Genomic DNA, 26,416 nt, shown 5'->3' on the forward strand with positions numbered 1-26,416 from the left:
TGCTGGGAAATTCTTGAGTAGTTGCAGAATTGGCGACTCCTCCAGAAGGGCTCAGCCTCATGAGTAAGTAAGTAAGTAATCATTTCTTATTTAACAGGCAGACAGCAGAGAGTGGTACTTACTAACAAATGTAGTAGTGATAATGTATCTGATTGGGAGATAATTAAATGCGGTGTTCCACAAGGCTCTGTTCTTGACCCCCTGTTTTGTGCGGTCCACAATTGTATCTAATTTTATTATTTATGTGGTTTGATAGTGTATGTTATATTTTAATCATAGGTTAACCACATCAAGAGTGATTATTTATTGTTGACAAATTCTAATCCTTTAGGCATTTGGGCAAAAGGATTTCAAGAATGATGCATTTAATGATGTGACTCGTTCAAGTGTTACTGTTGTAGCAATAATGAATGCCAAATAAAATGAATGAATGAATGAATGTACGGAATTTGGTGCTTTAAAACACCAGTGTCTGGTCATTTAATGCTATAACTAAGTAACTACATGGAGCTGAGCCCTTCTTGAAAAGCTCTCAGTTGTGCAGCTTCTCAAATCTTCCCAACATTTTATGGTTTCCAAAGGTTAATTACTGTGTTCACAAGAGCCCTCCATTTGTCCCTATCTTGAGCCAAATCAGTCCAGTCCTTACCACTCCATCCTGTCTCTCTAAGATCCATTTTAATATTATCCACCCACTTATGTCTTAGTCTTCCTACTGGTCCATTTCCTTTTGGCTTCCTGATCAATATCCTATATGCATTCATCTTCACCCCCATTTGGGCTACATGCCTTGCCCATCTCATACTCCCTGACTTGATCACTCTGATTTCATTTGGTGAAGAGCACAAGTTATGAAACTCCTCATTATGCAGTGTTCTCCAACCTCCCATCACTTTATCTCTCTTCATTCCGAATATCCTCATCACCCTGTTCTCAAACACCGTAAGTCTATGTTCCTCAATATCAATGACTGATTTTCACACCCATACACAAGCACAGGCAAAATTATAGTTGTGTATATTCTAATTTTTATGTTTTTCGACAGCAGACGGGAAGGCAAAAGGCTTTGGACTGAATGGTAACAAGCATTACCCGAATTCATTCTCCTCTTAATTTCCTCACGAATCAAATTTTGTCTTGTTACTGTCATTCCCAAATATTTGAACTGTGCCACATTTTCAAAACATCTGATTCCTATCCTTATGTCCTGATTTTGCCCTGCATTTTGGTGACGAGATAGCAACATATACTTAGTTTTCTCTGCATTTACTTCTGGACCAACCTCCTTGCTTGCATCAATTAAAGTTTGTGTATTTTTCTTTATGGTATCTTCATTATCACCCAGTAGATTCACATCATTGGCATAGACCTACAGATGATGTATCCTGTTTAATGTCAGTCCCACCTGGTTTGCCTGGACCTTCCTAATGGCATATTCTAAAGCAAATGGTCTATCAGACAAATGTTAGATGTACGGTCTTTACTGTATGTTTCATTTAAACACATTTTTAATCTGTCTAATGCTGATCTCTTTTTGTCCATGAAGTGAATTGGGTGTTCTGGTGATTACTTTTAAAATGGTGTAGGAAGACTCAGCCTCTCCAGGCCATGGGGCAAAGTCTCAGAAGTGTTGTCAGTATGATGGAATCAGATCATAGAAATTGCTTTGTTGAGTGACACCTCCATAAAGTCTTCTGTGAGGAAGTGGTAGTCACAAGAGGTAGAGGTAAACCCATAATGACTCTTGCTATGTCTGTAGAATAGGCCAAGGAAACAAAACAAGAAAGGAGTCAGGATATGGAAAAATAATCATGTAATGTCGCTATCAAGGTGTCATCTCTAAAGGTTCAAGGCATCCCTTGGTGAATAGTCGTATGGCATCATAATTGATGAGAATTTCCTGAAGTCCAGCTTAGAGAGAGTCCAGAGTGTAGATAATTTTCTTCAGGTTTTTTACATGATAGGAGGAGTTCCCCAGGCATGACCTGATGTCTGTTGGTGTGCTCATAGCTGCAGTCCTGGTCCTCCCTTCCCTATATCTGTACCATTTTTTCTGCAATGAATATGGAGGAAGCAGGTTCCACAAAACATTGGTACCTATGTATGAAACTACCCAGCATCATATCACTGAAGACCATAATCTTTCTTTAATTTGTATAACAAACTTCCAGGCCCACTTGTGAACTTGAATGAATGAATGAATGAATGAATGTATAAGGGGTGGGCCTTTTTGGCCCTTGCACCGTGCACACAGTGATCTATTGTGCCTCCCCTTCTGATTATCCCCTCAACAATCCTGCACTTTGAATGAAGCATAGGATTTTGTATGTGGGGATGTCGAAATAGTCACCTGGTTCCATAAAATATTGACCCAAGTGACGCAATCTTAGATAAGCCAAGGGCTCACATTCGCACAGGATATGTGTGGCTGTTTCATTTTCTTCTTGACACCTCTCACAAGTTGGACTATTACTTAGTCCCAGTTTCAAGAGGTGTCCTTTGAGGTGACAGTGTCCTATAAGTAGTCCTACCACCCATCATAGCTGGTTCCTCTTTAACTTCAACAGTTCCTTCACTCTTTTAGTAGAGGGTCCTCATATGAGTCCCTATGCTTGCCTGAGTCCAGTCAAGGATCCCCAGTATTTCTTGTGATTCATATTTGTCCAGTCCCTGATTGCCTTTCTGGCGACTCCTATAGAGATGCCACAGCTGGTTCAGGTCCTATGAACGGATGTTCAGTTCCAATCATGGCCAATTGGTCTGCTATTTCATTTCCAGCAATACCCTCATGCCCCAGCACCCATATCAGTTGTACCCTGTTATGTTTGGCCAGTTCCATGAGAGATTGGTGGCAATCCCAGACCAATTTTGAGTTGATCTGGTGTTTGTCAAGCGCTTTAAGTGCAGCTTGACTGTCAGATAGAATGTAGATGTTCCTATTTCTGTAGTTCCTATCTAGATTCTCCATAATACACGTCTTAATGGCATATACTTCTGCCTGGAATACTGTTGTGTACTGCCCGAAGCTGAAACTAAGTTTCCACCTCATGCCATAGAAGAACACACCAGCTCAAGTGCCCTTGTTTATCTTTGAACCATCTGTGTACCAGATCAGTCCCACTTTTCTATTGGGCCGAAACCCGTCTTCCCATTCACTCCTGTCAGGAAATTTGACTGTGAAGGGTTTTTCATATACATGTCTCAATATCATTTTGTCAGACCCCATTTGTAATATGGGTTCTTTTTTCATGTCTGAGTTATGTATGCACGTCCGAAACTATCGGATTTAGGTTTCCATTGATCACTGCACTGGAGACGGTAGATTCCTGCCCTGGCCTCTGCCTCCAACTGTAGATGCAGTGGGGGGAGTCCAAGGAGTGTCTCCAGTGCTGCTTTTGGAGATGTTCGAATTGCTCCTGTGATACCCAAGCAGCCAACCTTTGCAATTTGCTAAGTTCTGCCTTGCCTGTCTTGAGTTTAACTCTGGGCCACCATACTGTGGCGCCATATGTACGAGTAATTATGGGTCTTACAACCGCAGTGTATATCCAATGCACAATGTGTGGCTGCAGTCCCCAAGTTTTACCACACGTGCTTCTGCATGTCCAAAAAGCCTTATGGGCTTTATTGATGACCTTGTCCAGCTGCTTTTTCCATGTCAGTCCCTTGTCTAATACTAGACAAAGGTACTTGACATCACTGGAGAGCTGGATCATCTTATTGAAGAGGGTCGGTTCCTTAAGGTCCTTTATATTTCTCTTCCTAGTAAACGGTGTTGTGGACTGAAGCCCAACTCCCGGTAATATGTTAACAGAGTACTAACTTTTTGTATTTTAGGGAAAAATATTGGTTGGAATAGATTTAGTCTTGGGAAATACTTGTAAGATGTACGAAAGCAGATGTAAGAAGGTTAAACAACTTAAAGGAATTTCTGCGTATGGACTTAGACGGACATTGGCTTGCCACGCGGGAATGTCCAGTCAGCAGAATGACATTGAAGGTACCTCAAAATGCTAACTTTGCAGAAGCAACACTTGAGCAAGATGGGGGGAACGTTGCAGGTAAAAGTGTTAGCCAAAGGGTCTAGCAGTAGAAGGGGGTGTGTCCCCTTAGGATCCCAGCCAACGAGATCACCCACCTCGGGATAAGACGTCATTGGAGGCAGAACTGCACCCCCCGGGAAAATAATGAGTTAGCATAAATAAAGGTATATAACCCAGGGACCAAATGAGTAAGGGGATTATTCAAACAGTAATTTTGGGCAGTTGTTGCCAGAGGCTATGCTAGGAGAAGCGCCGACTAAGCGCCGGGCCGCACCACCCGTCTGCCGTCTCAACACAAAGTAAGTGGAAACTACTCTTATCACCATGCTTAATAATTGTGATGTTATTAAAGTGTAACTCCTCCAGTGGGACTTGAGTTAGGAACGTTACACCAAGTGTACAGGGCGTAAGAGAGATCCACTGAGTGATGCAGAGGTAGCCAAGTATAATGTGTAACCCGACACCAGTCGGCTCTTTCATTGTGATAGTACCAAAATGTGTATAACTGTATATTCATTGTGTTTATACTAATATAGGGTAGCATAGGGTGAGGATGTGGGTTTCTGTTGTGATTTCCTCCCTTACCACATTTCGCACCTGCGCCCTCCAGCTAAGCCCGGTGAACAGTGAGCCTCTAGCCAACGAAGCAACGATAGAGGAGGTAATTCAGTCGTTTCGTTAGCCCTACCCCCGTGACTGCAGTACAGAAGGTGACAGTGGGGATACCTCCATGCCCCCTGTCACCACGGCATAACTGGTGGCATAACGGTGTAATTACCGTCTTATTAGGATTGATGGAAAGGCTTGTTCTTTCACACCATCATTGGCCCGTGTACAGAGCTGTTTGAAGACACTGATACTGTCGAAAGGAATTTTCCATTTCTGAGGATTGCTATGTCATCAGCATATCCTTCTGTATAAGACCCATCATCATTAAGTCCCCACAGGAGATCGTCAATGACCAGGCTCCACAGCAGAAGCAAGAGCACACCCCTCTGCGGACACCCTCTAGACATGGATGCCCTCAGGGTCTCTCCTGATAGTGTGACAGCTATGGTTCTGTTTTCCAGCATAGCACTGATCCACCTGCATATTGCAGGCTCTATGCCGTGCTTTCCAGAGGCCTGTTTGATTATATCAAATGAGGTTCTATCGAAAGCTCCCTCTCGCTTATGAATAGCATTACACCAGTGTATTACAGTAATATCCTTAATAACCTTCTGTATTTGGGGCAGCTGTGTAATGGAGGCAAAGTACTCTAGGATGGATGTGTCCCAGTTAACTGGAATCCACTGTACATATTGTGTGTTGTTAGTCACAGATTACTTACTGCATTTGGAACCTGTGTGATCTGTGGTAGCAGTGTAAACAAGTGAATTCTGTTTAAATAATGAAGAAACTAAGAACACTATGTGGTAAGTAAAATATCAATACCAATTGTATTTTAATAATTTTGGCACAGGTGGTGGTCTGAGGAAATCAGTGGACAGCAGCAAGAGGTTCGTGGGAGCAGGTAGTGGAGATTCAAATAGTCGGCAGAGCAGCCTGGATGGGAAAGAAGGTGAAACACAGGAGGATTCACAAGACTATGTCACCAGGGCCCTCAACCCATTTGGTAAGTGACACATCAGTTATATAGTCCACAGACCTATTCTGTAGGAAGCAAAAATGTTGGCCTTTGCCTTTCATATTCACTGACTCATAGTGTCAAAAATCAGGAGTTAGTTACAGTTACAATTCTCTTTCTATAGGTTGTACTATGAATGAGAAACAGTGACAAAATATTCTAGGAAGAACTTGAGATGCTGCGCTTCTGTATGTAGTTTCAGCTTTAAAAAGACAGCGTAAACTAATTATGGAATTACAGTTAAATTAAAAATTAATAATTATGCAGCTGAATGAAAAGTTATATGAGTTTCGCTTTCCACTACCTGACATTTGTGACATGTAACCTCAAATTTTCACACCATTTTTACATTAGTAATTCTTAACCTCACAGGAGAATGTTAATATAAACTGTATGTATGTGTAGTGTATTTGCGCTTTCATGTCCAATGTATGTTGGAAGCCTTCTCACTAAACCGGATTGTCTAGAGGTTCCTTGAATTGTATTTAGGAGGCGCTTTGTCTGAATCCTGGATGGGACACAAGCTACCCTGACTGATGTCTTTTGTTTTTGTTCCTCATCACTCTTAATCTCACTGTGTCATCTTTATTTTCACTGAACTGTCATCAGTGCTGCTGATATGGTCAATTGAGACATCACGTCACAAAGCAATTCTTGAGTTTAGTGTGTGTTACCTATCACTAGGCTTCTGCTATGAAGTGCACTGCAGACAACAGATCCAACTTCATCTGTGCAGCATCTAGGAACAGTCCCCTATTTATCATGACTGTAGTCCTCTGAATCAACTGCTTTCTTTAATGTTGTGACCCAAGATGTTTTATGAGTTGACTCATTTATGTTGGCTAGTAGTTGGTTGAGGCACTATGCTATGAGCCCGAAGGTCGCGGGATCAAATCCTGATGAGGTCATTGAATTTTTTTTCAGTTTACCTAATCCTTCCAGCCACACTATGGCCCTCGGGTCGACTCAGCTTCTAACAGAAATGAGGACCAGGAATTTTCCTGGGGTGCTTGTAACAGAAAGAATGCCAGCAACTTCATTATTTCATTTCTATTTGTTTCCTCCCACTGATGGGTCCAAGATCTTAGTTTTAGATTAGGTGTGTTTTCTAAAAAATCTTGGTCATACCAATATTTTTTCTCTGGCTATTACTTCTGCACTTTCTGGTGTAGGAAACAACTCAAAAATATTCCAGGGGGTTACTGAAAAATGTGGTCACTAAACACCTGACTTTGTCCATATGCCACGCTGCAGCAGTCAGTACCTCCCTGTCACACTCTGAAGTAACTAGAACATCTGGCAAGCACAATATACAAATTTGCATTGCTGACATATCTGCAGTGGTGTAGTTCTGTGGAGACGTCATACCCACTCAGCTGGTTAAGTGGAGGCAGGCTAACATCATGCAACATTAAAGGAAATTAGTAGAGGGTGTGACCCAAGACATTGGGCTCAGTCATAAAACTATAGGGGCGGACAAGCCTTTGCAGCAGTAATGGCACTTGAATGCATGAATGATTCCCAAATCTAAAGGCTGCAGCTGGCTGGTACAGTTGAGTGGGAGAAATGCAACTCTGATGTTGCTGAGAAATGTGATGTTCTTTGGATGGGCACCACGCTGCTCGGTGAAGAGCAGGATTTTACGATTCTAAGCACCCAGTTTTCTGTCTAATCATGTGAGGTAATCTTCATTTTTGGTAGACAGTCTGTTGACACTCATGAAACATTGTGGACTTTTATATTTTCCAGCTACAAGAGGTGGCATTTTACCACTACCATTGGCATTGCATGGGAGGAGTATGGTAACACACTGTTTAGATTTTGTACCACCATGACAAAAATCTTGTCAAAAAGTGAAGGTTTTGCTAGGTTGTAGATTGAAAACAGACCAGTCTCATCAGCATTATATATATCACCTTCAGTTTCTTCAAGTAATTGGAATTTTTCCAGATCTTTTACAGTTTATGAATGAACACTCCTCAGGTGGTAGAGTTTTCTGTAAGGAATGTTGTCTCCCCTTGTAAATCTGTCAATCCATATGTTGGCTATGCCCAGATAAGTGGCAATGTGCAAGGCCTTCTACTTGAGTTGGGTGCCATCTAGGGAAGTGGTACTCTTATGTGCTTGCCTGAACCATGCAGCAATGCAGGTTCCAGTTTCTCCAGTAGTGAATGTTCCAGTGATTTACACTGCTTGAATAAAGGTCCACACTGGGCGTACCTTATTTCAGTTTCTTGGTTCTTCACAGTAGTGTTTAGTGTGGACACTGAAAGTCTCAAGCGTGACGCCAGTTCAACGTGTGTCAGCGTGTTCATCATCTTGCACTGAAATATGTATTTTATCACTTATTGTGAATGATTTTCATTTTCCTTTATTATCTATATTTCATCCTTTTCATGGGAAATTCATTGTAGTCAAAAATGAAATTTGGTCTCTATGAAGCGAAGTTACATGGCAGTGAACGATTGAAGAATTTACCCTGAATGCGTTTTGTATGTTTCACTTGTCAAAACCCACACTGTGTTGCGGTTGACATTTTCTGAATGCTTATCAGACATGGGAGAGACTAATTGCTCTCATTGAGTTGTACTTATATCAAGATGCAGCATAATTAAAGCCTTCCTAGAGCATGAGGTGCTTGGACTGCAATTGTGGAAATATCCCCTCATGCGTGATATACCTCAGCGAAGTCATCTTGTGCCCATGAATCACTTGCAACTGTGCCTCGGCAAGTTAGTAGTATGTATTTTTAGGCAGAACCATTTGCAAGTCCATTGCTTCGAATAAGAAATTCTGAGAACTGAACTACAAAACATAGCAGTGAGTGAATTTTTATAACCAGGACTAGAAAAGTTAAGTGTAAATTCAGGGGAAAATGTGATGATGTTGAAGTGTAAAATTCAGTGAAGTTTAACATTGTTGTTATTGGTATTTGGCTGGAACCACACAAAAAGTGTGTAAATTTATGAAAAACATAAAATATGGGATCATGATCTTAAATGTGTCCAAGGGTGCTATTCCCATCATCTGGCCATTCACCAAATTCCTGTTCCAGCATGTAGAATGTCTTCATTTCATCAGGGTCTTGGTAACTTTCTTAATGGGGACCATTATGAAACAAGTATGATACAGAGGAAGATGTAGCAATGCCACTGCAGAACAAAACAAATTTCAATCCCAACTACAAACTGTTACAGTTTAGTCTACATTGAAGCTTCGAAATGTTTCAGAAGACTATGAAACTTCTAGTGTTGTCACATATTCATAAAAATGTAATCCAGATACTTTTGGATGATATCTGAACCATGTACCTTAAGAGTCGTATTTCCTTTATTTCTGTTCTCGTTTTTAAATCACTTCAATTTACATGTGCAATTATGCTACATTGTTATTTAAAATAATTTTATTCATTTAATTAGAGTGGTAAATTTGGAGCAATTGGTACCTACATCCTCTATCATTGTGGGTTCACTGATCTTCTAAACTAGCAGCAAAGCCCTGATTTTAGTTAGCAATCACGAAATAAAGCAACTTGTTTGTTACTCTTAACTGATGTTCAGGTAAGGAAGGCAACTAGTGCCTAATCCATAGTTCGACATGATTCCCCTCGGTTTTGCAGTGGAAATGGATGCAGTGAGGGTCAACAGTGCAGCAAGCCGAATCCTAGATTATGCCAGTGAATCTGACAGTGATGTAGAAGTCACTGTACGAGGTGAAACAGCAGAAAATGCCTCATCAGATGCTGAGAGTGTTGATAGTCAGATGGAAGATCTCTTCAAGTAAGATGTATAGATTTATGTTCATTAATTTTACACAGGGAATGCATTTATCCTCTGGTCCCATCCTTAGAGATATCCCATGACTATTTTTTATGGGATTATGGTGTTTTGGGGTATGACATTGGAGATTGTTACAATATTTTGGAGGAACCAGCTGCCTTTGCGATGTGGGGGTTAGAACATCGAATCCTTTGCCCATGCCCCTGCAGTACCCCTAGATACTAGCTGAGCAAATAAGACATTGGAGTATTCTAGGATTACTGGGTCTCAGGGATTCCCCCCGGCCCCAAACTCCCCCTGAATAGGAGGGCTTTGGGGTAAAAAACATAACTAAATATGTTGAATTTACATATTCACAAGTGATAAAGTGAAAGTATGTAACAGAGATGACTGGCAGTTTCCAGTTGGGTGTTTGTGGTGTATTTAAACTGCTGTCAGGAAACTCGCGAAGAATTAGCAACATACATCACCATGCTCCCAAGTGTTCAGTGCTATCAGTGTCTGTCTGTGCCACAACAGACCCTGTTATTAAAGTCATTTATGAATTAGGTTGAGTTCCATTTATTAGTAATACGAGGGTGTCAATAAGTAAGTTACAAATGGATATAGAACTTAAACAAATAAGAGTACTGGTTTGAAAAATGCTTTTATTTCCCAACATAATCTCCCTGTGCATTGAGGCACTTGTCCCATCGGTTCACAAGCCCCTGGAAACCAGCAGCATAGAATTCTTTGGGCTGCAGTCAGAACCAGGCGTGTTCACACAGCATGGCCTACCTCAAAATGCATGACAGGTTAGCTTTTCACGAAGTCTGTGCACGATGGGTGCCACGCATGCTGATCCCACAACACAAAATGCAAAGAATGGGTCTGGCATTACAGCATCTCAGTTGGTACCACAATGAAGGACACGATATGGTAGCCCAAATTGTCACAGGTGATGAGTCTGGGGTTCACCATTACCAGCCCGAGACAAAGCGTACATCAATATAGTGGGAACATCCTGCGTTGCCTGCCAAAAAAAGTTTAAGGTGACACCATCCTCCAGGAAAGTGATGCTCACAGTCTTCTGGGATCATGAAGGCATACTGCTCACCGCATTCTAGCCTCAAGGACAAACCGTAAATGCCGAATCCTACTGTAACATCCTCAGGAAACTTCGTAAGGCCATTCAACGGAAGCATGCAACCTGTCATGCATTATGAGGTAGGCCATGCCATGTGAACGCCTGGTTCCGACAGCAGCCCAAAGAATTTTATGCTGCTGGTTTTCAGGGGCTTGTGAAACAATGGGACAAGTGCCTCAGTGTACAGGGAGATTATGTTGAGAAATAAAAGCATTTTTCAAATCAGTACTCTTATTTCTTTAAGTTCTATATCAATTTGCAACTTACTTATTGACTAACCTACATAATACATATATGTGCATGCATGTGTTGTGACCAAGATACTGTTACAGGTAATGTGGAAGTGAAGAACAATTGTTGTATGTAGGAGCGCCTGTAAGACAAATAATAGGAACTGCTGTTTCACAGGTTCGGAATCCTGGGTATAGAGGATAATATTTCTTCATAATTGTGTAATATATTTGACTTGAATGTCAAGTTGACTTCACCTCTGAGGTTTGGTTTGGGCTTTCTTAGTCACCATGGAGATAACTAAAGATTACTACTGCTCTTTGCAGGCATGCTGGAGTGTACACAGCCGAGGAAGTGACATTGGTGACAAGGGACAAATTGATTCGGCTGCAGTCTCTATATATAGAGCAGTTCCGTCGGCTGCAACACATACTGAAGGAAAGACGGAGGCGCTACCTGCATGCCCTGAAGCGTGAAAAGGAGACACTTTGTGAGTAGAGAAATGTTTATTTTTGAGAAATATAGCTACAAATTAATAATATTGTGACATAACTGAAAGTAATTGTCCATTGTAAAGTTACGGTTCCTTACACACATGGTGACATCATTAAACAGACATCTTTTGCTGCACAGTGGCCAGTAAACAACATATGACCATGGAAATGGTTATGCATGCAACAGGAATACAAGGTGGTTCAAATATGACCGGGACTGAGTTTTTTAAAAACCATAATTGCCAAACACTTACTTGCACATGTCAGTCTTCAACTTACTCCCCTCTGGAGTCAACACATTTTTTCCAACGTTCTGGAAGAATCCTGATGCCCTTTTCAAAAGAGGCTTGTGGTTGGCAGCGTTTACACTCCTGAACAGTCTGGATGACGGCGTCCACAAACTGCATGCCTTGCAAGTCTGATTTGAGCCTTCCAAACAGCTAGAAATCACTTGGGGCCAAATCGGGACTGTACGGCGGATGTGTCAGAAGGTTCCATTTCTATTTCCAGAGGGTTTCCATTGTTGTTTTGGCCGTATGGGGGCGTGCATTTCCTTGAAGGAAGGCTACCCACTTTCCACCTGTCTTCCACTTGGATCGGACCTTTTCCTTCACGTCTGTTGCCAGGAGGTCTGAGTAATAAGCTGCATTGACTGTTCTGGCATCTGTTAGAAAGTCTACATGGATAACCCCCTGCCAGTCCCAGAAGAACGTTGCCACCACTTTTCCTGGCAAACTGCTCCTCCATGCTTTCTTGGGTTTGGGAGAACTGGTATGCTGCCACTCGCGTGATGACTGCTGGGACGCAGGAATGAAGTAGTGCACCCATGTTTCATCGGTGGTCACTATAGAGTTCAAAAATGCGTCACCATCTTCAAACTGCTGTAGGAGAAGACTGGCAGCTTGCATGCACATCATTTTGTTCACGTCCGTCAAAGTGCATGGTACCCACCGTGCATTCACCTTGTGATAGTGCAGGTGGTATTTCACAATGTCTTCTGCACTACCAACACTGATGGACAGCATTGCTCCAAGTTTCTTGATAGTGATGCGCCTATTATCACGAATAAGCACGTCTACACGATCAGTGTTTGGCTAGGTGACGGATGTTCGCGGCCGACAATCGTTCGGTTCATTCTCCACGCTCTCTGCCCTCTCTGAAGCACTTACACCACTCAAACACATGGGTCCGTGAGAGACACTCTTCCCCATACTGTTGTTGGAGTCTGTGGCGAATTTCAGTGGACGGGACGTTTTCACCAACGAGGAATTTGATCACAATGCGGTGTTCCACACTCCACGGTACCTTCTGTTCGCCCATCACTCTCGCAACTCCCAGACAGGACTGAACAAGTTCTAACCCGAACAGGAGGAAGGGTGGAGGTTGTGGCTTCACTCTCTCAAGGTCTCACAGCTGCTGCGCAGTGTGGCTTGTTTACACACAATCAGTCCTGGTCATATTTGAACCACCTTGTAGTTCGAAATAGTGTTCTCTATTGGGTCTGCCCCAAAGCTGTATAACAAGCATAAACTAGACAACTTATCAGTTGAGAATGTGAGATGGAGTCATGGATTAGGTGCAGGACAATTGCCAGCTGGTAGTGATATGATCACAGAAGCAGAGGACATTGTTGGGATCCATTATCAGGCAAGGTGAAGACGAACTGAAAAGACTTAGCATGTGCTGTAATGAGAAGTAAAGTGTGTGTGTGTGTGTGTGTGTGTGAATTAGTGATAGTCCTATAATTCTTTGTAGTTATGATTTATAAGCATCCAGTAAATCAGTTACCAATCCAAACCTCATGTCTAGTTACTAAACAGCTGGCAGCTGATGTCAGAAGTGGGATTGGCTGTATTGGAACCAACATGATAGCTTATTGTAGTTGACATGGAAGATCTGATAGCTGTATGGGAACTGTAAGCTGATATTAAGGCCACAAAGCTGGTCAAGAAGAGATGATAGCTGAAATGAAAGCCTGCAAGAAAGTGACAAAGGCCTGGTTAGAAAAGATGGAGGCCAAGGTGGAGGCCAGTCAAGAAAAGACAGAGGCTGTAGCAGAGCACTACAAATGGGTACCATGTGCAGAAGCCGTGAAGAAATGGCGGCTGATGTTCTACCCAGAGACCTTAATGGAGCAACATACTAGGAGCATGTCAGGGCAGCTGAGGACCAATTTGGGCTCCAACTGGCCGTAGGATACCTCAAACAACTGAAAAGGTGGACCCGAGATGATTTTAGGAGACTGCCACTACCATTGAGCAGTTGGCCCACTATGCCTTTCCTGTGCTACACAAGGACCACATTAGTAAGGGACCAGACAGGGCATTCATCAACAGCATAAGAGGGTGAAGCATAAAATGGCAGCTACATGTGGGAAGCAAGGGGACACTAAACTAGACTCTCAGGCAAATCCAAGAGCTCGAGATCATAAAGCTGGTAGTCAGGCTCCAGAAAACAAATGACAGGATATTTTGGAGGAGCAGGTCTCCCTTCCAGACAAAAAAGACTGAGCTTACATACTGGCATTGTTGGAGCACAGCCATCTTTGAAAGTTCGATCCCCACAAGCATAAGAAGAAATGACAGTATGTCTATGTGCTACTCGGGACAAGCCATTGCTCAAAAAAGGCTGTTCATTTGCCTATTGCATAGCAGTGGCTGTACTCCTTGTTTGTTTCAGGACCTTTGCCTACGAACAGGTCTATACACCACAGTATTGAATGTTGCAGTTGAGTGGGTACAATTCTGCTGTGTTTGCAAGGTTTAGCGCATTCAGGGACCAGTCACATGATACTATGATTTTAGGACATGTTAGGTTGTAACACAATATACCTTGCTCTGGCGCCACCCAGATGAATGACTACTGCATAATATTACTCCGGAATATTTGCTAAGTAGGCAGTAACTTGACCTCGCTGTTTTAGTTCCCCCTCCAAAGGAAAATGAACTTTGACCCTTCAAGCTGTTATGTACCAGGCAGGAAGTTAGTGCAGTATGAATCAAGGACAGAAATGGTTGAAGACAAAGCGATCTCGGAGAACAAGAAATATCTGACTTGTTCTCCGATTTGCTATCTGACGTTCCTTCTGAGAGGAGTAGTGAAAGTGACTCAGGCAGTTTCAGTGACGGGACAACAAACAGTTGTGGCCAGAGACAATAAAAGTGAAAGTAGCTCCGACGAATGTGCAGGTAGAAATGCAGGTAGTAAAATTGCAGGGACAGCCACATGGGGAAAAGTAGACAGAATGTCTCCTTTGGGACAGTTTACTGGAAATCCAGGGGTGAAACAAATTCCATCAGACCCAACATGGTGAAACCACATTCAGGAGGAAGGGGGATATTCTTCAGTCCTGGAGGGATACTCGTGTTGTGAATATGATTTCCACAATTCACAATTTGAGCATGGTTGATGTTCAAAGGAGACATGGACAGGTAAAGAAGCCTATTTGTATTTCTGAGTATAATATGTTCATGAAAGGAGTAGATAGAGCCGATCAATACTTGGCCTATTATTCTCTTCCTAGGAAAGCAATAAAGTGGACAAGAAAGTTGCCTTGTGGCTTATAAATTGTGCCATTTTCAATTCATTTTTGGTTTATAAAAATCTAAACCCTGATTTGAAATTGAAATACAAAGCTACAGACCAGATGGTGGCGGCAGACCGAGAGTCAGACACAGACTTAGTGTGACCGGGCCCATCAACTCCCACCCCACGCAGGCCTCATGTGGACCCCCTTGGGCGACTCTCAGGTGATATGCGGAAACATACGCTCATGAAAATTGTGAAGGGTGAACATTCCAAGGGAAGCATCCTTCTAGGCAATGCCATGTTTGCGCAATTCACAGAAAAAGGAGTATGACTGCCTACATTTGCAAGTTCTGTGTAATGCCACTTCACAAAGGGGAATGTTTCCAGAAATATCACACTCTCAAGCACTTCTAGAAGCATTGGTAAGTGTTCTCCAAAAATTTTAGTTCATAAAATTAATGCTTTGCGGACCAGCAATTTAAATATTTAAATCACCCTGGGGACCGGCATTTTTAAACCTACTACCGTAACTTGTGCACTGTTCACTTCAAAAATTAATATAAAATCTCCTAATTAATTTTATGAACTAAAATTTTTGGAGAACACTTACCAATGCTCCTAGAAGTGCTTGAGAGTGTGATGTTTCTGGAAACATTCCCCTTTGTGAAGTGGCATTACACAGAACTTGCACATGTAGACAGTCATACTCCTTTTGTTGTGTACTGTGCAAACACGGCATCACCTAGAAGGCTGCTTCCCCTTGGCATGTTCACTCTTCACAATTTTCATGAGAGTATGTTTCCGCATATCACCCGAGAGTCACCCAGGGGGGTCAAAATGAGGCCTGCGTGGGGTGGGAGTAGATGGCCCCAGTCGTACTAAGACTGTCTGCCGCCGGTTCTGCCACCACCGTGTGGTCTGTAGCCCAGGCTTTTGCCACATTCAGCAGAAATGCCTTGTATTTCAATTTTGAATGAGGGTTTAGATTTTTGAAAACCAAAGATGAATTGAAAATGGCACAATTTATAAGCCACAAGTCAACTTTATTTGTCCACTTTACTGTTTTCCAAGGAAGAGGTTCACTCTTCACAATTTTTACGAGGGTATGTTTCCGCATATCACCCGAGAGTCACCCAGGGGGGTCAAAATGAGGCCTGCGTGGGGTGGGAGTAGATGGCCCCAGTCGTACTAAGACTGTCTGCCGCCGGTTCTGCCACCACCGTGTGGTCTGTAGCCCAGGCTTTTGCCACATTCAGCAGAAATGCCTTGTATTTAAATTTTGAATGAGGGTTTAGATTTTTGAAAACCAAAAATGAATTGAAAATGGCACAATTTATAAGACACAAGGCAACTTTCTTTGTGCACTTTACTGTTTTCTGAGGAAGAGAATAATAGGACAAGTACTGATCGGCTCTATCAACTCCCTTCATGAACATATTATACTCGGAAATACAAATAGGCTTCTTTACCTGTCCATGTCTCCTTTGAACATCAACCATGCTCGAATTGTGAATTGTGGAAAAACAGTTCCGCTACTTCAGACACTTATGTTGGGTCCAATGGTATTTGCTTCACCCCTGGATTTCCAGTAAACTGTCTCAAGGCAGGTGTTTTGTCTACTTTTCCCCATGTGGCTCTCCCCGCAATGTTGCTACCCGCACTTTCGTCAGAGCTATTGTCACTTTCACTTTCACTGTCTGTGGCCACAATTTTTTGTTCGCCTCTGCCACACTCACTATCAGATTGTGAGTAGCTATCACTAGCGTACTCACAAGGGACGTCAGCTCATCAGAGAACAAGTCAGATATTTTTTGTTCTCCGAGAAAACGCTTGGACCCCAACCTCTTCCGACCTTGATCCATTTTGCACTAGTAACTTCCTGCCTGGTGCATGCAGCTGGAAGATGAACAAAGGCGTTTTCTTTTGGAGTGAGAAAGGAAAACAGTGGGTCATAAACAGCAGGGTCATGTTACTGACTATGAAGCAAACATTCAAGAGGTCTGTCACGCACCAGTCATGCGTCTGCCTGGCGCCAGTGCAAGGTATATTGTGTTTCAACATAACATGTCCTAAAGTCATACTAATATGCCACCGGTCCGCAAAATGTTAATTAGGAGATTTTATATTAATTTTTAAAGTGAACAGTGCACAAGTTACGGTACTGGGTTTAAAACTGCTGGTCCCCAGGGTGATTTTAAATATTTAAATTGCCGGTCCTCAATGTGTAGGCACAGGTTTCTGTTGCTTTGGTCTCTCCAGGCATATTGTGAGATCATATACCTCATCCTTCACAGTTCACCTTTGTAATCTATGTCTTGTTCGAGCCTATAAAAAACAGTACATAAACCAACATATGTCATCTGTAATATACTCCTGATAGAGGCAATGATTGTAATTATCAGAAATCTCTGAAGGTACTCTCAAGTGAACCAGTACTGAAGAAAGATTTTGATCTATGGCTGCTAGAGAACCTCGTAACGTGAATTTCTTAGATTCTTTTTTCAGAAATAAAGCAAGTGTGAATGAAAGTAGGCAGTTGATTTGCATAGTATTGTATTGCAGCAAGCATCCACAACCAGAGTCGAGAATCTGTGCGGGAACAGAAGTTGTATGAGAAACTACGCTCACTGAATCATTACCATAAGAGAAGTGGAGTTGAGGCAGTGCTTCACAAGAAGGCCTTGGAACGACGAGCTCATGCCACTGAGGGTGTCAACATTCGACCTGCACCCACAGCCAAGTGCATCTTCACTGAAGGTGGTGTAAAGTGTGGAGAACGCACACTGCCAGTTGCCAAACACTGCCTGAAGCACATCCTTGAGGTGAGAGTATTACTAAGGGTGCTGTCTCCTCATTCCATATTCAAGTGTGATTAAGAGCATGCAGTAAATGAAAGGTGATTGGCTTATGCAGAAGTTTGATGTGGAAATTCTTTAAGTTATATGTGTCCCCTGGGTAGTGCAAAATGAGCAACAAACCTGGCAAAGCTTCCCAAAAGCAAGAACTTGAGTGCTCTCTATTGGGAAGCAAGAAGCAAAATGGGTTAAATGATCCCAAATGCAGCCACTGGAAACCAACATTTAAGAATTGATCTGTTTGAAATTGAGATCAAGATAGAAAGATCGTATGAAAATGGATTTTATATGTTTTTGTAATTGTCCAGCCATGTCCTTTTGTTTGTTGAATTTTCACCTTCTCATGCCAGGGTTTCAGTTAGATGTATATTTTAATTATGTAAACACTGGTAAATAATAAACTGATTGAACCATCAGCCTGTCTGTATAAGTAGCGAACAAGAATGCTGATCTCAGTTCTTTAGCTCCATTTAATGGCTTATTATTTTGTGGTGGCCTCTGACCAGTGGGAAACGTGAGGGAAGCCAAGAGTAAAGCGAGCAAGATGTTGAGCTGCATTGTTACTAGTGGAAACAACTTAATGTTGTCGTGTTATAGTATCATGCATGGTTTTTAATGTTGGACCACCAACTTTTGACTGACCACCACTTATGCAGTTTATCCATAAGTATGCTTGATAGTATCTCTTTGGGTAGCATATAAGAATTGATGTTTTTGTGCTTTGCTGGTATTGCCACACTGAAGTCTTCACACTTATCCTCTCATATGTAACTATCAGGAAACTGACACAACCAGCTTTCATTCAGGACTAAAATTCAGCAGGCTACATAATGTTAGGGCTGTAATTACACAGCATTTTATCTTTAGTTCACCATTTAATTTAAAAATGTCTTAACATCCTCACATTTTACTACCATAAGGCCATGTCAGTGAATGCTTCAATTTACTACTGAACAATAAACAGACAATAAATTTCATGGCTGTTCTTCTTTTGCTTTGGAACTGAAATTATGGTGAGACCTGGCATGTTACATACTACATTCATATTATGTAATGGACAAAGTATGAATATTAGCATTACATTTTTATTGTTATTGAAAACAACAGGCCCATAGATGTAGTATAGGACAGTGATGTTCATTGTTTAGCAACGAGTTCAAGTCATTGTTTAAAGAAAGTATCTGACCATAGTAAAGACAAAGACAAAGCTTGTCTCCTTCTGAGATTGTTTTTTACAATTATATACATTTTGTTATTAAAAATTAATGGAAGTTTTGATACTTCATGCCCCACACAGCCTTGACAGATATGAGCATAAGACAGTGCTGTTTGATGTCATTTTTAAAGCAAGAACCATTTTGTTATAAACAAAAGAAAACTTTATTCATCCAAATAATTTTAATGTCACTACTAGATACAACATATGTTTATTTTTCTATATAGTCCCCATAGTGATTCAGGCATTTGTTCAGACATTGCACAAGCTTGACGATCCCCTCATCATAGAAGTTGGCCGCCAGTCGATTTTACCAGTCTGTAACTGTTGCTTTCACTTCTTCATGAGTTACTATCCGTTTGCCATCCAAAAACACTTTCATTTTTGGGAAAAATGCAAGTCAGAAGGCACCAGGTCAGGTCTGTAAGTTTTTCCCAACCAGATTTCTCTAACAACTTTGTTGTTTTTCTTTTCTTTTTTTTTTTTTCTCCAGTGTGTGGCCGTGTGTTTGACATGAAGTGGACACAGACCACTAGTGATTAGGCCCCATCGGCAGTTTTGGATAGCATGCCGTAGCCTCATCCATGTTGTGCAATATGCATATGCATTAATGGTCTCCCCATGGGGCAAGAAGTCAATCATAAGAATGCCTTTCCTATCCCAAAAAATACGCTGGCCATGATATTTGAAAAATTGAACATGTCTGCTTGAATTTTGTTTTGATTTTTATTTATTTATTTATTTTATTTTATTTATTATTATTTATTTTTTTTTTTTGTTAGAGTGTGGGCATGATGGCATTCTTGAGACTGCTTCTTACTCTGTGGTGCATAGTGACAGTGTGGTCCCAAGAATTCATCACCCGCTCCATGGTAATATTCCAAAAACGACAGAGCAGCACCCATGCGTTTCTGCTTGTGTTTATCTGTGAGCATTCTTGGAACCCATCTGGCACAAATTTTTCTTTATCAGAGTTGAACTGTGACAGTCTCATAGAGGGCAGATTGTGAAACATGGGAAGACTTCATGAAGCTCATTAATAGTGAATTGCCTGTTTTCATGAATATAAGCAGTAACCCTGTCTCTCAAATCCTCGGTGATGACAGACGAGCGTCCAGATCACACTTCATTTTGCACATGTCCTTCCTCCATTAAACAAATGACACCACATACACACATTCCCTTGATTCATGTCATCTTCCCCATACACTTCAGCAAGTTGGTGGTGATGGATTTTGGGAGGGCGAATGTTTTTCGCGTTCAAAAACTGAATCACCGAATGCACCTCACAGTCAGCAAGATTAGTGAGTGACGTGGTTCTTTATAAAGCACTGACACAGCAACCAATCCACTCAGTGACTCGGCAAACACTGGGGACATGACATCAGCTCTTAACCTTCAAAAACCTTTGGTAAATGACCTACAGAAATGGTTCTTACTTTAAAAGTGACCCTTGGAGCTTCTTGTTTCTGATGGAATTCCCAGTTTTGAGGTTTCTCAACAACTGTGCGTATGATAGTGAATACACTTATCATCCAGGATTTTGGGATAGTGCTCATTTTAGGAAAGTCACTGTGCCAGGACTGGTATGTGCTATACATTGTTGTCTGATGCAGACATTTGCTAGAAGGAGACCTTTATCTTGTAACTGTGGAATGTGCGGTTTAATTGTGAAGTGATACACTGTACCTTACATTGAGAATGTTCTTGCAGGACACACACCAAGTTCTCTTTCGCCCTTGTGGTTGTCGGAGGGCAGATTTTGTGTGTCGAGAACCGGTACCCAGTATCTTGGAGGGAGCGTCATGTGTTTATCACACTAACCTGCCCCCACCACCACCACCTCTGCCAGCAGCAAATTTAGGTTTGAAGGTAAAAGTAGGTTCATATATAAATGTGTATTATTTGGCAATAGAATCATGTTGATGTATGTTCTTGTTATTTTTTAATGTTCTGTTGATGTTTTACTGTATTCAGACTTTGTGGTAAAAAGAAGGGAAAATATGACACCACTGATCTACATCATAAAATACCATTTTCATCCCTCAAATTCTTAAGATACTGAGGATCAGAATCATGCACACTTAAAATAAAAGATTGCTCCTTTTATTCTTGTTAACAGATTGAAAATGGCAGTGAAGAAACAATGGAAACCTCACTCTCTGCTAAGAATAATCCTTTACAGGCTAAAGTGAGCACGACTTCACCATCCACTCAAGATGCACTGCTATTTGGGAACCATATGACATCCAGACAAAGCTTGAAGGATCCGGGGGAGAGCAGTGGAGCACAATCCATCAGTGACAAGACCACAGCAGAGAGTATGCAGGATTGTAAAGGAGAAAATAATGGTATGGATGATACAGCGGTTGCAGAGATTGAAGCCCTTAATAGAAGAAGTGAAACTGACATGACAACCAACAGTTCGTAATTGTTAAAAATAAATATGAATGTTTATGAGTCAGAAAGAAAAGACACATCACCAGCAGAAGTTACTGTATTGTATTAACTTTTTGTGATCTGAGTCAATTTCACAAATAAATATTTGATTATATTATTTTACTGGTGTAGCTGTACAGTTCTGTGGATCACACCCAGGCTTGTTTTCCTAAGTGAAGACTACATATCCTCACTGTTTCTTTCCTTTGGGTCGTCTCTGTAAAGCCCATATGGTCACTTCTCAACTTAAGATTTGTAAGGAATTGTATTCTTTTTGTGTGTCAGCAGAGGCAAGGGTTGGCAGTCCTTCAGGGAGCTATATGCACTGAGACCCATGAAGGGAAAAAGTGCCTGATTCTTAAGGCGAACGCTTTGACTTAGCATCTATGGTACAAGACTCTGAATCTGGGCATGAAGCAAGGTGGACAGTCCATCCTGCACCAGTGCACATGGCCAATTAGTTACTATTTTAGTTCATTTATCTCAAAGCCATAACCTGACTTCACACTGAGGACTACAGTACACTTATTTAAATATATACCAGCTTTATGAATGTGAAGTGTTATGCTGTATTATGCAAAAGAAATATCAAGCACCATTACATCAGCAGTTCTACTTGAATGCACACAGTATGCCCGGAGATGAACTCAAGTTTGGCTGTAGTGGCCAGTTACAGCAAAATTGATGCAACAACATTGTGGCGCAATTCATGCATAAGAGTGGAACATAAATAACAGTGATAATACATGAATTTACAGCAGTTTATATCAGTTCTTTGGATATACCCCAACCCCAAACAGGAAGAATAAAGAAAGACATCATGGCGCCTGGAAGCTAGACCTCTGAGCAACACCGCAACCAACAAAGTTAATCACCACCACCAATATATCCCTCATAATGAGGAAGTAATAGTGTGATATTAAATTATTCTACCCATTTTAACTCCATCACTCACCTTTTGTATCCAGATCAGAAAGGTGTTTTCTCTATCACTGATTATGATTAACAGAGCATTAAGGAATCGTGTTATGGAACTGAGAGTGTGAGAATAGTGAAACAGACCTTCCATGTGACGAGTGAGGAAACTTTTCAAAACTGTATGATGTCCACAGAAATTTGCAAGTATAGCAGAGAAGGAAAGAGCACAAGTTTCATTGGGTGAGAATTTGAAAGCAGAAGGGACAGTCAGGAGTGAATAATAATGAAACAGGCTCACTGCATGAAGTTGTAGGCCATGTACTAAGTAGATTAAGTAGCCTGCAATCGGATAAGAATGGTGAGCTTAATGCATTCAGATTGGAAGTTGAGAAATTAACTTCTGGGAAAGAAGTTTTGGCAATGAAAATTGAGACTCTTAAATTCACACATGTTGTTCAATTACTTAGGGAAGGCACCTGACATAAGATTGTAGAAATTAGGAATGACATGCAAATGTTATCAGACAGTGTGGATAAAAAGATTGGATCGACATGTAGAAAGCATCAAAACTGTTCAGTGAGAATTAATTCAAAAGGAGGGATATGAAACAAAAGCTTTGGCTACTGAAATTGTAGACAGGCGAATGGAAGCAGAATATGACTGGGGTCTTATGCAGCAAGATAAAGACAAGCTTTGCAAAGTGACAGAAAAATTGGGCTTGGAAGAAGAGTAGAGAATTTCAGTTGCATGATAATATTAGCACTGTTGGTAACGAAAACAAAAGGTTTGAATAAATGAATTCAGAAACAGAGTTACTGAGTATAAATATAGGGAGAGAATCTCTCAGCTAATGAAAGTGCTAGCCATAAATCAACCCTTTCATGACACTTCTGTAAATGTAAGTGATGCAACATTGCCAACTGACAGGCAGGGCAGTATGTTGTGTGAATGACTGTAATGTTGCTGCCTGTAGTGCTGTATTGCATGCCAATGAACACTGTGCCTGAGCCCATTCAATTCCTGAACATTCCACACATTTACAGTATCCAGGACTGACACTCCCCATATTCAATCAAAGTCAGAAACAAAATGCTTTGTTTTTCTTAAGGGAACTAGATGCATATTTCAAAGCAAGGAGAGTACCAGCATCACCATTAGCTATATTAGCTACAGACATATATGCAAGGGAATGGCTCTTAGCTGTTGTGCATGACTTGTAATTATGATGAATTTAAGCAAGCCTTCACAAAAGAATTCTGGAATGACCACTTAATGTCAAAGACTTGTTGCGCCATCAATAACGAGAGAGAGCAATCAGACAAATCCATGGCTGCTCACTTTTTAAAAATTCATAGTTCGAATGACTTGCCTTCAGCTGATGATGACAGAATGAGATGTGGTGGACGCTGTAACGCAGCACTGATAACATATAAGATGTGTTAAATTTTTTAAACAAACTGGAAGATTGTGAAAGTAATAAATCGAATACAGGAATTGCACCATGGAACCTCCCACAGAACTTTACATGACTTTTCAAAAACTGTCTAAATGACAGAACAATATCAAGTGGGCCAAATGTATTTCTGTTTGGGCTACCGGTTTTGTAGAAATCAACAGATTTTCTCACAACTGGAATAGGCCACTTTCACCATAGGTTTCAGGTCAAGCCAATTTAGGCCCTCAAGCTTGCCCATATGAACCAAGATGGACAGAACCATTGAATTCACCTTCTGTGAGACAATGCAACGACAATGCTGGTGTGCAGCACAAAGACCCATATGAAAAAAAGAAGGTAAAGCTATCCATGTAACAGGCCAGGAGGCCCATAGGGTTATGAGACACTGAGGGTCCCACATTATGTAGACAATTGGCTCACAGGTGGAGGCAAGGTTGTCAGCCTTATGTGCCGGCCGCCCTTAACCCCCCCCCAGAACATTCCTGGTACTCATTTCTGTTAGAAGCTGAGTCTACCCCAGGGCCAAAGTGTGGCTGGAAGGATTAGGTCAACTGAAAAAAATCCACCTCATCAGGACTCAAATCCGCGACCTTCCGGCTTGTAGCATATTGCCTCGGCCAACTACGCTCAAATATCCCATTCGTATCTCTTAAACAGCATGGGTCCACACAAGACAAGTCCATTTCCTGTCAGTGACAGACTGGAAGATTTGAAAGTGTATCAGAATACTGAATTAAATGAGAATTTCCATGAAAATGAAATGCTGATGTATTATACTGATGATTCCAAATTACATAACTGTCCGTATGCAAAATTAATTTGGGAAATGAGGTGTACAGCATTTTGGACAGTGGGACTCAAATTTCAGTCTTATCAGAGGAAATCTATGACCAGTTGGTCTCACACAGGTTGAATACAGAAGAGATTCCTGCCCAAAATGCAGTTTTAATATCCAATTTCGGAAAGCAGTCCCAGTGTCTAAGAAACAGGTCCTCTTTGAAATATGCATCAGTAAAGCGGTGTTTGAGGAGTGTTTTCTATATCCAATTACATCCATGATCCTCAGGGCAAACTTCATGACAGAATATGGTACAGTTATGGACTTCAGAGAAAGATTTTTTCAATATGAGAAAGAAGGGACAAGAAGGAGGTGTAAGTTTGCTCAGGATGTGGAGACAGTGACGGTTACGGACAGAAATCAGCTTTGGGAAATAAGAATGCAAAAATAATTATCCAAATAATTTGCCAGGCACACACCGATCAATGTTAACAGAGATGATCCATTGCCCATTAGCAAATCGTAACTGTCTGCAGGCTTTTGTGCAAAGTAATAAATGACGAGATGTTCCATGAGGAGGAGGATGATTATGTGACAACAGTCTGGATATAATGTAATAATATGAGAAGAAGTGTAGTGCTGTGTTATGCTAAAGATAAAAAAATCAAGCTTCATTACAACAGCAGTTTTACTTGAATGCACACAATATGCCCTGAGATGAATTCAACCTTGGCTGTAGTGGCCAGTTACATGGGTGTAAATTAATTTCAAATTTGAAACCATATATATAGCATATGACGTTTCTGGGGAAGCCTTGAACACTGCAAAAAATTAAGAACATGCATGCAGCTTCACGATTTGTCATCTTTGCTGTAAGGAGATCAAATCAAGTGGAATGTGACTGGTGAGACATACAGCATATGTGGGTGTGGGGGAATAACATTGCCCTGATACAGAACTTAAATAAATGGCATGGAGTCAATTCAGTTGGATCAGGTTTAGGTCCAGTGGCAAACTCCTGTGAATATAGCAATGAATCTTAAGGCTCCATGAAAGGCAGAGACATAGAGATATTTCGAAGATAATACAACTTTAAGCTGTGTTGCAAAACATGCATAGAAAGTGCATGAAACAAAACATGTAATTTAATGGCTTTGCAAACACACGTAGCAGCATCAATTCATGACAAATTATAGTATATCTGGGTTTTGAGCAACTTTCTCAACACATTAATATGCACAATGTGAAGTTTCTGCATAACACATGGCCATCAGGTTACATAGAAAGCCCTGATTTTTATTCCACGATCCAGACATAACAATGCACTTTTCAAAGACGACAGTGCCCCCACTCACACAGCTGGAACTGTTCAGTCATGGTTTGAAGAGCATGGAGATGAACTTTTAACATCTTTCCTGGCCAGTGCTATCACCAGATTTGAATATCACTGAACCATGCATCAGTTCTGGAGACTACAGTGAGGAACCATTTCCCACCTTCAATATCTCTAAAGTGACCTGAAGACGTTCTTTATGAAAAATTCCACTACAGACTGTTTAAAACTTGAGTCCATTCCAAGGACTGCTGCTGTACTGAAGGCAAAAGGCGGTCCAACACCATATTAATAGAAAAATGTCTACAGTATCTGCAGTGTTTCCACTATTTTGTCCAATGCCTCTATATATGCCATCACAACAGATACCAGGAAGACCATTACAAATACTAAACCATTCACAATGCCCTCTGTCACCCAGCCACATCAACCCCTCCAATCAACGGATTCCTGATTAAAACATGCAGACATCCATCAAACAGCATAAAACACTCACCCCTAATACACAAATATTATATACACACAGTAAGGAAAATCAACAAGCATAGGATGGCAGATCTTGTCACAAAATTAAGTAATGAATCATGGGACAA

General features: G+C 41.2%; 1 protein-coding gene across 3 annotated transcripts in view; it reads left to right on the top strand.

Annotated features, from left to right (window-relative positions):
• Positions 1-21,461, top strand: part of LOC111867976 (KAT8 regulatory NSL complex subunit 2) — a 33,017-nt gene extending 11,556 nt beyond the window's left edge. For all 3 annotated transcript variants that reach the window (XM_023858243.2, XM_023858242.1, XM_023858244.1), the window contains exons 4-9: positions 5,506-5,658; positions 9,290-9,449; positions 11,133-11,296; positions 17,391-17,650; positions 20,613-20,771; positions 21,022-21,461. In XM_023858243.2, the coding sequence (XP_023714011.1) occupies positions 5,506-5,658; positions 9,290-9,449; positions 11,133-11,296; positions 17,391-17,650; positions 20,613-20,771; positions 21,022-21,330 (1,205 nt within the window). In that variant the 3' untranslated portion in view covers positions 21,331-21,461. The remainder of the gene's footprint in view (positions 1-5,505; positions 5,659-9,289; positions 9,450-11,132; positions 11,297-17,390; positions 17,651-20,612; positions 20,772-21,021) is intronic.
• The last annotated feature ends 4,955 nt before the right edge of the window (positions 21,462-26,416 follow it).

Source organism: Cryptotermes secundus, unplaced genomic scaffold, assembly GCF_002891405.2.
Source record: "Cryptotermes secundus unplaced genomic scaffold, Csec_1.0 scaffold447, whole genome shotgun sequence".
Taxonomy (NCBI): Eukaryota; Metazoa; Arthropoda; class Insecta; order Blattodea; family Kalotermitidae; genus Cryptotermes; species Cryptotermes secundus.